At 45.8% G+C, this 13,154-nt stretch overlaps 1 protein-coding gene across 2 annotated transcripts in view; it reads right to left on the bottom strand.

Annotated features, from left to right (window-relative positions):
• Positions 1-12,567, bottom strand: part of LOC311136000 (signal transducer and activator of transcription 5B-like) — a 37,600-nt gene extending 25,033 nt beyond the window's left edge. Inside the window, exons 1-8 of one of the 2 annotated variants that reach the window (XM_084170053.1) lie at positions 12,330-12,567; positions 10,439-10,580; positions 9,281-9,437; positions 8,035-8,124; positions 7,645-7,825; positions 6,999-7,129; positions 5,760-5,911; positions 5,325-5,480 (exon numbers count right to left, since the gene is read on the bottom strand). In XM_084170053.1, the coding sequence (XP_084026179.1) occupies positions 5,325-5,480; positions 5,760-5,911; positions 6,999-7,129; positions 7,645-7,825; positions 8,035-8,124; positions 9,281-9,437; positions 10,439-10,566 (995 nt within the window). In that variant the 5' untranslated portion in view covers positions 10,567-10,580; positions 12,330-12,567. The remainder of the gene's footprint in view (positions 1-5,324; positions 5,481-5,759; positions 5,912-6,998; positions 7,130-7,644; positions 7,826-8,034; positions 8,125-9,280; positions 9,438-10,438; positions 10,581-12,329) is intronic. The other variant, XM_084170052.1, reaches the window with a different exon arrangement.
• Between the last annotated feature and the right edge of the window lie 587 nt (positions 12,568-13,154).

Raw genomic sequence — 13,154 nt, 5'->3', positions numbered from 1 at the left:
TGTGTCGAGGCACAGATCTGGGGAAGGGTACCAAAAAAATTATGCAGCATTGAAGGTCCCCCAAAACACAGTGTCCTCCATCATTCTTAAATGGAAGAAGTTTGGAACCACCAAGGCTCTTCCTAGAGCTGGCCGCAAAGTCAAACTGAGCAATCGGGCGAGAAGGGCCTTGGTCAGGGAGATGACCAAGAACCTGATGGTCACTCTGACAGAGCTCCAGAGTTCCTCCGTTGAGATGGGAGAAACTTCCAGAAGGACAACCATCTCTGCAGCACTCCACCAAATCAGGCCTTTATGGTAGAGTTGCCAGACGGAAGCCACTACTCAGTAAAAGTCACATGACAGCACACACAGAGTTTGCCAAAAGGCACCTAAAGACTCTCAGACCATGAGAAACAAGATGCTCTGGTCTTATGAAATCCAGATTGAACTCTTTGGCCTAATTGCCAAGCATCACGTCTGGAGGAAACCTGGCACCATCCCTACAGTGAAGCATTTGTGGCGGCGTTTTTCAGCAGCAGGGACTGGGAGACTAGTCAGGATCGAGGGAAAGATGAATGGAGCAAAGTACAGTAAGATCCTTGATGAAAACCTGCTCCAGAGCGCTCAGGACCACAGACTGGGGCAAAAGGTTCACCTTCCAACAGGACAACGACCCTAAGAACACAGCCAAGACAATGCAGGCTTTGGGACAAGTCACTGAATGTCCTTGAGTGGCCCAGCCAGAGCCCGGACTTGAACCCGATCGAACATCTCTGGAGAGACCAGAAAATAGCTGTGCAGCAACCTGACAGAGCTTGAGAGGATCTGCAGAGAAGAATGGGAGAAACTCCCCAAATACATGTGCGCCAAGCTTATAGCGTCATACCCAAAAAGACTTGAGGCTGTAATCGCAGCCAAAGGTGCTTCAACAAAGTACTGAGTAAAAGGGTCTGAATACGTATGTACATTTGATATTTCAGTTTATTTGTAATACATTTGCAAACATTTCTAAAACCTATTTTTGCTTTGTCATTATGGGGTATTGTGTAAATTGATGAGGGAAAAAAACGATTTAATCCATTTTAGAATAAGGCTGTAACGTAACAAAATTTGGAAAAAGTCAAGGGGTCTGAATACTTTCCGAAGGCTTTGTATGTATGTACAGTCGTGGTCAAAAGTTTTGAGAATGACACAAGTATTGGTCTTCACAAAGTTCGCTGCGTCAGTGTTATGAGATATTGTTGTCAGATGTTACTATGGTATACTGAAGTATAATTACAAGCATTCCATAAGTGTCAAAGGCTTTTATTGACAATTACATTAAGTTTATGCAAAGAGTCAATATTTGCAGTGTTGACCCTTCTTTTTCAAGATCTCTGCAATCCGCCCTGGCATGCTGTCAATTAACTTCTGGGCCACATCCTGACTGATGGCAGCCCATTCTTGCATAATCAATGCTTGGAGTTTGTCAGAATTTGTGGGTTTTTGTTTGTCCACCCGCCTCTTGAGGATCGACCACAAGTTCTCAATGGGATTAAGGTCTGGGGAGTTTCCTGGCCATGGCCCCAAAAGTTCGATGTTCTGTTCCCGGAGCCACTTAGTTATCACTTTTGTCTTATGACAAGGTGCTCCATCATGCTGAAAAGGCATTGGTCGTCTAACTGTTCTTGGATGGTTAGGAGAAGTTGTTCTTAGGCAAAATTGTGAGTGAGCCCACTCCCTTGGCTGAGAAGCAACCCCACACATGAATGGTCTCAGGATGCTTTACTGTTGGCATGACACAGGACTGATGGTAGCGCTCACCTTGTCTTCTCCGGACAAGGTGTTTTCCGGATGCCCCAAACAATCGGAAAGGGGATTCATCAGAGAAAATGACTTAACCCCAGTCCTCCACAGTCCAATCCCTGTACCTTTTGCAGATGCATCTGTCCCTGATGTTTTTCCTGGAGAGAAGTGTTTTTTTTGCTGCCCTTCTTGACACCAGGCCATCCTCCAAAAGTCTTCGCCTCACTGTGCGTGCAGATGCACTCACACCTGCCTGCTGCCATTCCTGAGCAAGCTCTGCACTGGTGGTGCCCCGATCCCGCAGCTCAATCAACTTTAGGAGACGGTCCTGGCGCTTGCTGGACTTTCTTGGGCGCCCTCTCTCCTTGAAGTTCTTGATGATCCGATAAATGGTTGATTTAGGTGCAATCTTACTAGCAGCAATATCCTTGCCTGTGAAGCCCTTTTTATGCAAAGCAATGATGACAGAACGTGTTTCCTTGCAGGTAACCATGGTTAACAGAGGAAGAACAATGATTTCAAGGACCACCCTCCTTTAAAAGCTTCCAGTCTGCTATTCTAACTCAATCAGCATGACAGAGTGATCTCCAACCTTGTCCTCATCAACACTCTCACCTGTGTTAACGAGAGAATCACTGACGTGATGGCAGCTGGTCCTTTTGTGGCAGGGCTGAAATGCAGTGGAAATGTTTTTTGGGGAATAAGTTCATTTTCATGGCAAAGAGGGACTTTGCAAATAATTGCAAATCATCTGATCACTCTTCATGATATTATGGAGTATATGCAAATAGCCATCATCAAAACTGAGGCAGCAGACTTTGTGAAAATTAGTATTTGTGTCATTCTCAAATCTTTTGACCACGACTGTATACAGTACCAGTCAAAAGTTTGGACACCTACTCATTCAAGGGTTTTTCTTTATTTTTACTATTTTCTACATTGTAGAATAATAGTGAAGACATCAAAACTATGAAATAACACATATGGAATCATGTAGTAACCAAAAAAAGTGTTAAAACAAATCAAAATATTCTGGCTATTCTGTTAAAACAACTAGAGCCTACACCCCAGTACTCCTACCGCCATAGCAAGATGGAAAGGCAAAAAAAAGGATTACTTAATTTCCCTTCTGCATTCAAGCAGCCCTTCGCAGCCGATTCTGATCGGACCAAAGAAATTAAAAGAGCGATAGGTATGTTTATAGCTGCGGATATGCGCCCATTCTCTGTGGTTTAGAAGAATAGGGGGTTTCAGCACCTCGTGAAAGCGCTCGAGCCACGTTACGAACTTCGCCCTTTCGCACTGATTTCAGCAAACATGCAGTACCCGCTCTATATAAGCAAGCTAAAGCCGAAGTTGTCAATGAATTGGCCAATGCACCCTGTGTTATGCTTATTGCAGATGGATGGACCTCCAGGGCTACTTAACAGTGACAGCCCATCACATTACCCCAGAGTGTGAAATGAGAAGTACGTGCTACAGACACACCCCCTTTATGAGTCACACAAGTGCACATATTTTTCTCTTTGTAAGAGAACATTATAGCATAGGCCTATGCAATGTCAGCCATGTTTACATTTTGATTTCACACCCATATTGCACTTTATTTTTGTGTTGTTCATTTAAGAAAATACAAAGTGTTCGTATTCCTGATTGTGCTCTTATCATGCATTATATGACTCATGATCACATACTGAACAAAAATATAAACTCAACATGTAAAGTGTAGGTCCCATGTTTCATGAGCTGAAATAGAAGATTCCAGAAATGTGTTTACATCCCCCTGTTAGTGAGCATTTCTCATTTGCCAAGATAATCCATCCACCTGACAGGTGTGGCTTATCAAGAAGCTAGTTAAACAGCATGATAATTACACAGGTGCACCTTGTGCTGGGGACAAAAAAAGGCCACTCTAAAATGTGCAGTTTTGTCACACATAATGCCGCAATTGGCATGCTGCCTGCAGGAATGTCCGCCAGAGCTGTTGCCAGAGAATGTAATGTTAATTTCTCTACCATAAGCAGCCTTCGTCGTCGTTTTAGAACATTTGGCTGTACGTCCAACCGGCCTCACAACCACACACCACGTGTAACCACACCAGCCCAGGACCTCAACATCCGGCTTCTTCACCTGCGGGATTGTCTGAGACCAGCCACCCGAACAGCTGATGAAACTGTGGGTTTGTACAACTGAAGAATTTCTCCACAAACTGTCAGAAACCTTCTCATCTGCGTGCTCGCCGTCCTCACCAGGGTCTTGACCTGACTGCAGTTCGGCATCGTAACCGACTTCAGTGGGCAAATGCTCACCTTCAATAGCCACTGGCACGCTGGAGAAGTGTGCTCTTCATAGATTAATCCCCGTTTCAACTGTACCGGGCAGATGGCAGACAGCATAGCATGTATGGCGTCATGTGGGCGAGCGGTTTGCTGATATCAACGTTGTGAACAGAGTGCCCCATGGTGGCGATGGGGTTATGGTATGGGCATTCATAAGCTACGGACAACGAACACAATTGCATATTATCGATGGCAATTTGAATGACGAGATCCTGAGGCCCATTGTCGTACCATTCATCCGCCGCAATCACCTCATGTTTCAGCATAATGCACGGCCCCATGTCGAAAGGACCTGTACACAATTCCTGGAAGCTGAAAATGTCACAGTTCTTCCATGGCCAACATACTCACCAGACATGTCACCCATTGAGCATGTTTGGGATGCTCTGTACGACAGCGTGTTCCAGTTTCTGCCAATATCCAGCAACTTCGCACAGCCATTGAAGAGGAGTGGGACAACATTCCACAGTCCACAATCAACAGTTTGATCAACTCTATGCGAAGGAGATGTGCGAGGCAAATGGTGGTTACACCAGAAACTGACTGGTTTTCTGATCCACGTCCCTACCTTTAAAAAAAATAAGGTATATGTGACCAACAGATGTATATCTGTATTCCCAGTCATGTGAAATCCATAGATTAGGGTCTAATGAATTTATTTAAATCGACTCATTTCTTTATATGAACTGTAACTAAGTAAAATCTTTGAAATTGTTGCATGTTGCGTTTATATTTTTGTTCAGTGTATATAGAATCAGGACCAACACTTTGTATTTTCTTAAATAAACAAAAATTAACTACAGTAACTGTTGGCATTTAATTTTCCCGTTGTACCGAAACGTGACCCCAAAACCGCAATGCGTACCGAACCGTGGTTTTGGTGAACCGTTACACCCCTAACAGATTGAGATACTCTATGTTCTGACTGGCAAGGCAATTACATTTCCACATCATGGGCTAAACTCAATGTAACGCCATTTCCAAAAGCAGTGCAAAGATGCCATTAGACTGGAATTGGAGGCAAATTATAACAATTACAAGCACACAGAACTATCGGGCTATACTGGCCCGAGCATGCAGTTCTGCAAACTTGTACAGAAGCACATCATGATCAGCACATTAACAAACCTGTACTCTTTGCATTATTGTGGATAACCTGACAAACAAACACACACACACCCCCATCTCCCACTACCTCCCCCACACACACAGCCCTACCTGGTGACGAGGGCGGAGATGATGTCGGTGATGTCAGAGTTGAGCTTGGTGAGCAGCTCCTCCATTGGGCCAGGCAGAGGCAGCTGCTGGGTCAGGTGTTCAGCCCGCCGGATCTGCTGCCGGTTCTGCCAGATCAGGTCCGCCAGCTTCTCACACCTGGAGAGCGAAACAAGAACAAGCACCCAAGAACACACACACACAAGCAGAGATGCACACACACACACCAAAACAGGATCAGAGTGAGGGATGGGGAGAGCTGTTTATGTTTTCATTTGTAAAGGAGAGTGGAGAGAGCGAGCGAGAGAGAGTGAGAGAGAGAGACAAAGTGGCACACCAGCACCAGGAGCGCTAACCCACCCCGCAACCCAAGAGGAGCATCGCCATCATCGACTACAATGGACAGCTAGGAGTGGGTTTGTGTGTGGTGGGACTGACCAGGACTGCAAGACATCCAGTCCCCCCTCAGTGGGCCCCCCGTTGCCAGCCAGCTGCTGTCGTCTCTTCCACTGGATCAGCTCCTCGTCCAGGATCAGCGTCTGCTGCTTCCTCAGCTGGCCCAGAGTCTTCTGGTGCTTCTCCGCCAGGTCCTACACACATACACACACAGAAAATCACAAGCAAACACACAAATGGAGAGATACACATGCAAGCTAGGTTTCCATCCAATTGGCGACAGATTTTCATGTGAATATTCTAGAATCTGCATAAAGAAAATATGTTCATTTTCCCACCAGTGGTGTGTTTCCACCAAACTGATTTGTTGCGAATTTAAAGAAGTCAGTGCGAGATGACAGTGCACACAAAACATACTTTTTCGCTTACATTTTCATGTACCGAATAAAAATCTAAAGTTCAATGTGTTTCCATCGCATTTTCAACTCTACTGATAGTTGGAACAATAACTGTTGCGTTAAATAGAAAATGTGCCTTCTCTGGTCTTGGCACGTGTGCTCTAGCCAACAGCTCGCAAATACAGTGGGTGTAGGCTAGTCTACATGAGACTATTATGGATAAGAGCAAGAATTTGTCAAACAATGATCATCATGTCACCAGAATAAGACCCTTGATATTTATTGGAAAGGAGCATCAAGCTCATAACCACCCTGTGAAGTTCATCAGAACTGATTATTATTATTATTATTATTTTATCATCCTTTGTATTGTACCCCCTTTTTCTCCCCAATTTTGATCTTGTCCCATCGCTGCAACTCCCCAACGGGCTCGGGAGGCGAAGGTCGAGTCATGTGTCCTCCGAAACATGACCCGCCAAACCACGCCCGCTTAACCACGCCAGCCGCACCAATGTGTCGGAGGAAACATTGTTCAACTGACGACCGAGGTCAGCTTGCAGGCGTCCTGGCCCGCCACAAGGAGTCGCTAGAGCGCAATGAGCCAAGTAAAGCCCCCCCGGCCAAACTCTCCCCTAACCCGGACGACGCTGGGCCAATTGTGCCCTATGGGACTCCCGATCACGACCGGTTGTGATACAGCCCGGGATAGAACCCGCGTCTGTAGTGACGCCTCTAGCACTGCGATGCAGTACCTTAGACCACTGACCACTGCGCCACTCGGGAGGCCCCATCAGAACTTCTTTCATCTGTAGCCTAATAAACTGCATGTCTGTTTCTGCAGTGTGTATGTATGTGTATGAGTGTGTGTGTATGTTCAGCATACCAGTCTGTATTTCTGCAGTGTGTTGGCCTCCCTGGTGAGCCAAGCCTCCACGGTGGCTCTCTTGGCCTGCAGGCTGGTCTCCCTCTGGGCTCGCTCTTCCGCCGGCACGGCCGACAGACTGCTCAACTGGGCTACAGAGAGGAGGGGGAGGGTGAAGGAGGGGGAGAAGGAAGAGGAGGGGGGGAAGGAAGGGGAGGTGGAGGGTTGAGGGGGGGGGGGGGTTGGAATGGAGGAAGAAGAGTGGAGGAGTGAAGAAGGGGGTTGAAGGAGGAGGGAGTAAAGGAGAGGGAGAAGTGGAGGTGATGGAGGCATGGGTCAATACATCTAATTTTCCCCATTACATACACCCACCTGCAGAGCTACTATACTGAGTATGCAGGCTTTTGCTCTAACAGGGCTGATCCACCAACATGATTCTGCTAATCAAGGCCCTGAGGCGCGGTCGATTAGTTGAATCTGGGTCGTGTTCATTCATTAGGAACAACATGGAAGAAAACAGTGAAATGGGGACGAACTACCTGAACTTGTCCAACAACAAATGCTTGTTTTGGTTGCGAAGCATTTTGCTACAGTGTGCCCAAGTGGGTTAGTCCCTCTAGGAAAGCATTGAGAAGCGCTGCTGTAATACTGGCAGTCAGCGTCTCACCCTGGATGCGCAGGTTCTCCTGGTACTGAATGATGAAATACTCCTGGTTGTGCTGCAGCTTGCGCAGCTCGTTCTCCGTCTCCTGCGTGGCCACGCGCAGCTCCTCGAACGTCTGGTTGATCTGCTGGTGCCTCTGGGACAGGCTGTCCATGGTCCCGCCACCCCCGCCGCCCCCGATGGCCTGCCAATGGGGAGAGAGGCTGGTGAGCGAGCTGTCCAATTGGATGACAGCGCTCCGGCAGGATGAAGTATAGTTAAGGCCGCCAGGGGCCCGTTCGACAGAGTGCGACATCACAGAACAAAGCATTTTATACAACTGATATGATTTTCTGTCTTCTAGAATAGTGAGTCATTTCAGCTCTATACACTCTGTGTGTGGGTAAGACTCACATTGGTGGCCTCCTGCACCAGCCTCTGCTCCGTGTGGAGGATATGTTTGATGCAGCGCACCAGCTCAAGAGGACAGCGGTCATACGTGCTCTGAGGAAGGAAAGGATGCATTTGTCATACAAAACACACACACACACACAGAAACAGCTGCAGACACAAAAACAAAATGCACACAAACAAAACACAAGATTTCAAAACTCTTCCGCAGAGGATACGCAGAGGATGCACTTCAGTATCCTTCACTGAAGGAGGTAATTGAGAAGGGGAGAAAACTCCACAGTTCGCCTACTAACGAATTGACACACTTCTCAACCATTTATCGGTTTCCAGAGGAGAGGAGGATGGAGGAGTCAAAGAGAGGACAGACTTTTGTCTAATTGAGAATCTCCCACACACACACACAGGAAGAAACAGCTGCACTGTGACGAAGTGGACACAGCTGCTCTCGTCACGACGCCACCCCAGTAGCATGGGCTGCTGATCCAATACGGAGGCCTGCACTACCAGGGGAGTGAGAACATATTGCATACAACAAGGCTAACTCAATCAGATCAATCAACTGAAAAGGGTTTTGTGGGCTATCATCCGTGTTGGCGCCAGGAGTTTGTAACACTGCCACTTGACCCTTGATGCAGTGACCATTTTGTACCACGTTGTGAAGATAAAGAGTGCTACAGAGAAAACCCTTTGGAATTTTCCTAATCTTCTGCTTCATTTCAAGGTGCCAAAAATTAATTGTGAGCCAATGCCAGATTAGCCACCTCCCGCTGTAACAGTGCTGGGCCGTGTCAATCAGGCACCAAACGGAAGAAAACCCAGACCTGTCCATTTAGAGAATCTTGTTTCCCTATTTCATTGCAAAGTGTTGGTGACTTAATGAACACGAACCAGAGAATAATGGATGTACTAGTGTAGGTGTCTCTCCCATAGAGGTAGAGTGTTATAACAAGAGACAAGGAACAACATGGTCGCCCACGCATTTCTATGGAACCTGCTCAATGGCGTGTCAACCTAAAACAGAGATGTTAGGTTCGCGTCGAGATGCTATAAAATATTTCTAGATCCGTTTTTTGGGGGGGACGATTAGGCACGCAGTTTTTTTGAGGGGGGCCGATTAGGCATGCAGTCTTGTCTCCTGTGCTAGAGAACCAGACGACATGTAATTAAAGCTGCAGTACACCAGAGTTCTGCTACTACTTCAGGTGCACACACTCGCAGGCAAAGCCTGGCCCCTTTGGTCTCTCACCTTGAGCTGGCTGGCGTAGTGTCCCAGTTTGATCTTGAGCAGGAAGCCGTCCTCCCCCACCTGGTGCTCGGCCTTCCTCTGTAGCTCCTGCACCAGGCCGTCCAGCAGACGCTTGGCCTTCAGCTCATCCTGGGGGTTCTCTAGCTCCACAGAGTCCCTGGGGGCCCGCGTCAAGGGTCAAATAGACAACATCAGATGTACTAAGTTGGGGGACATGGGTTTATACTATCCATGCCTCTATCTCCATCTCTCTCAATGTAACACACACAGGTTATCTTTTTTTCTGTGTACCCTTCTGTGCATTTCGCACAACACTGTATTCTCACATGCACACAAGGACTACAGATGCAAACTAGCTCCATAGCTTATTCCAGCACACACATATTGATGTGAAACTTAAATTATGATAAATATGCTACTGTCCCTGTCAAATAGCCTAAATTCCTTAGAAACACACACACACACACACACATTTAACCTAAAATTCTTTCTCTGGGTTTCCAGGTCCCGAAAAGACCATCATTTTTTTAACATCAACCACCAAATGTGCATACAAGACAGACTCCTTTTCTTGTACATTCACACACCCTAACGTTTGACCTTAAATTCTCCACTGTTCGGAAGTGAACTAAAACTGTCAAGACCCACTCAAGACTACAGAGAAGTGGACGAATAAGCAAAAAAAATACGGTATCAAATTCTAAATGTAACACATGCCATCGCTATCCCTTTTGTGCACACACGCATGCATGCAATTCATATTTCACCTTTTTCTCAGTCAGAGCACTTTTCTCAGTGCAATGACTTTTGTGGCTAAGTCAAAGCTTCAATCAGTTTAAGCTTATCCAACATCAAATGCAATGTCATCTTAGGGAGTAGTGAAAAATTATACTCTGCATAAGCAGTGCATATCATGCCCTTGATAAGCAAGGCCAATGCAAATTCAAGTCTCAAGCACAATACCTGTTTGTGGGCCGTTTAAGCACCTATTTCAGAGTGTGTGCATGATTTGTCCACAATGTGTTTAAAAAAAAAAACGTTAGCTTATATTAAAACATGCATGAGGCCTGCAGCCATTAATATGATCAATAAGACTAACCTGGATAAATAAAACAGGGAAAAGGGAGAAAAGTAATGAGAAAAGTGGTGTAAACCCACCAGAGCTGCCCCTCGATCCACTGGGCTAGGTAGTGGCGCACCTCTATGGGGAAGTGCTGTCCGTAGAGAGACTGCATCTGGTGCAGTGCATCCCCCTGTAGCTGCTGGGCTTGGATCCACACCGCCATCCTCCTTTAGCCCCCTGCCCGATGCACACAAAGACACAGGAAGGAGGAGAGGGAGAGAGGAGAGGTAGACGCAGAGAAGTGGAGAGAAGAGGGAGAGTGGAGGGGAGAGGCGGAGGAGGGATGAAGAGGATGGGAGAGTGGGTAGAGGAGAGCAGGGGAGAGTGGGTAGAGGAGAGGGAGAGCAGAGGAGATAGGGTGAGTGAAGGGGAGAGGAAGAAGGAGGGTGAGTGGGTAGAGGAGAGGAAAAGATTAGGAAGAAAGTCAAAATTGCGTGTGGGGTAACAATAAAATAAATACGCTATGTCCTATCCTGGTGAAACTCTACACCCCGGGCTGTCACAGGCAGAATGAGAGGGGCCAGCAGCTGCCAGACACTCAGAATGCTCCTTGGAAGGATATGTTGTTGACCAACCACCTCATTAAATCAGGATATGCCCAAACCTTACTCCAGCCAAGCCATCGCCAAAGCATTGGTTTAACAGGTGATGGGAAGTGTGCCATTGACTAGGCCTACACCCACTCCCAACACTCCTTTCCACATCTGGTGCCAGCACTCAGTCAGGAGTGGAATGACAACATAGCTAGTAGTCTTAGGCCAGAGTAGGCTCTAGCGATGCAACCCAGACTTTTGCTGTGGGTAGAAGACACACATATCTGTTTGCAGTGTCAATGGAATGTGGGTGCTGCCATTCCTCAAAAACAATATTTGCATTTTCAAATGTATGGTCAAGAAACACTGTTCTCGCTTCTGTATTTTGCCTTACAAACTGCTGACATGAATGCAAAAGCTTGAGAGACTAGTTAGTAGTATCCATTAAGCCCAACAAGAAGTCTTCAAACCCTTTAGCAGAAAACTATTGTTTGCATGTTGTCTCATAAAAATCAAACAGCACATCCATCCATGGCAAACACGCAATTCATGCAGCTAGTTATCAATACAAGTAAGGGTTTTTGGACAGTCTAAAAACCCTTAAATGTATGATAGCTAGCTGTCCAAAAACCCTTACTTGTATTGATAAGTAAGCTGCATGAATGGCGTGTTTGCCATGTTTACAATGTACTGACACTGATGTATAATATAATACGAATGGGTGTGAGACAGCGTTGGACATGTAGCTAGCTTCATAGCACCACGTCATGGAATGTCAATTTTGCAAGCATTTGATTAGGCTTTTCGGGTTTAGCCAGCTGATTGACAGTTCTACTTTTGTAGCGATAAACAGTTTAGCTAGTTATAGCTAAGCACAAGTTATTTCGTGATCTGGCCAACTAACTTAGTTGCCTACTGTAACTAGTGTCTTTGCTTTAACTGTAACTTTACTGCTAGCATCGTTTGGAAGGGCTCGTAGTCAAGCGTTTCACGGTTAAGTCTACACGCGTTGTATTCGGCGCATGTGAGATATATTTTTTATTAGATTCTAAGCTAGGTAGCTAACTAGCAAACTAGCCAGCCGTCTAACTTAGTTAGCCAGCTAACTATTTAACTAAGTGAGTATTGTTAAAGTACTTAGCCAGGCTAGGTAACGTTATCTAGTTTATGTTTGCCAGTGCAAACATGTATGTTGCTAGCAGCTACTGTAGCTAACTAGCTATCTGATAACGTTAGTTGGACGACACATATAACCAACTAGATAGTTAGTAGTTATGACCTTAGAAATACAATACAAATGGTGCATTAGGTTGCAGGCTAGCTAACGATAGTCAAGTTAGTTTACAAATATTTCGAAATGCGAAGAAAAGCATGTGTGCAATCAGTCGCTTACCTATTTCCAGACAGCAAATCTGATTTAGATCATAGGGCACAGGAAACACCAAAACTAAGCCCTCCAAACGTTTTGTGTTTAACGTTAGCTAGCTAGCTAATGTTACCCAGATATGTTGCTGTTTGTCATATCGAACCATAACCGGTATAGTAATGGCCAGTTTTCTCTTTGCTTGGCAAGAAAATCAACTAGCAACCAGCTGTTGCTGCTACTATGTAGCTAGCTAACTAACGTTAACATCAAACTATTAGCATGCACCACCCACTTCCGGGGGGAATGCTCGTTTTGGTTATAGCAGCGCTACCTCCTCCGTCTTATAGCTAGCTAAAATAGGCTATTTATATAAGCTAGTTAATACACACCTACATTTACATTTTAGTCATTTAGCAGACGCTCTTATCCAGAGCGACTTACAGTTATTGCCTTGCTTTGTAACAACAACTGTACCATGTAGACCCTAAATACATGGGTAAGGGTAGGGACATATTGTTATGTATTTCTGCTATAGTCTAATAAAACAGAGACAATTCTTTGTTGTGAGTTTTCTGTATTTATTCTCGGTCCAGCTTTATCAGACTCAGATCCTACAGCCTCAGCTCTGGTTTCTCCTACTACGCGGTAGTGGTGGGTCGTTCGCGAACGAACGGATCTTTTTGGGGAACGTCGGGAACCGAATCGCATCGGTCAAAGAGCCATTCAGTTGGCTCCCTGATTTGCATAGTGCTCAAAACAACGTTTTTCTGCAGATAAGTTACAAAATAATTATCCAAAGAGGATGAATCCTCACTGCAGAAACAATAAGCACTTGGAAGAGGCTACCACCAA

Source organism: Coregonus lavaretus (assembly GCF_964263955.1).
Source record: "Coregonus lavaretus genome assembly, chromosome: 1".
In the NCBI taxonomy this organism is placed as follows: domain Eukaryota; kingdom Metazoa; phylum Chordata; class Actinopteri; order Salmoniformes; family Salmonidae; genus Coregonus; species Coregonus lavaretus.
The sequence above is the reverse complement of the archived record's forward strand: the minus strand, read 5'-3'. Positions and strand labels throughout refer to the sequence as shown.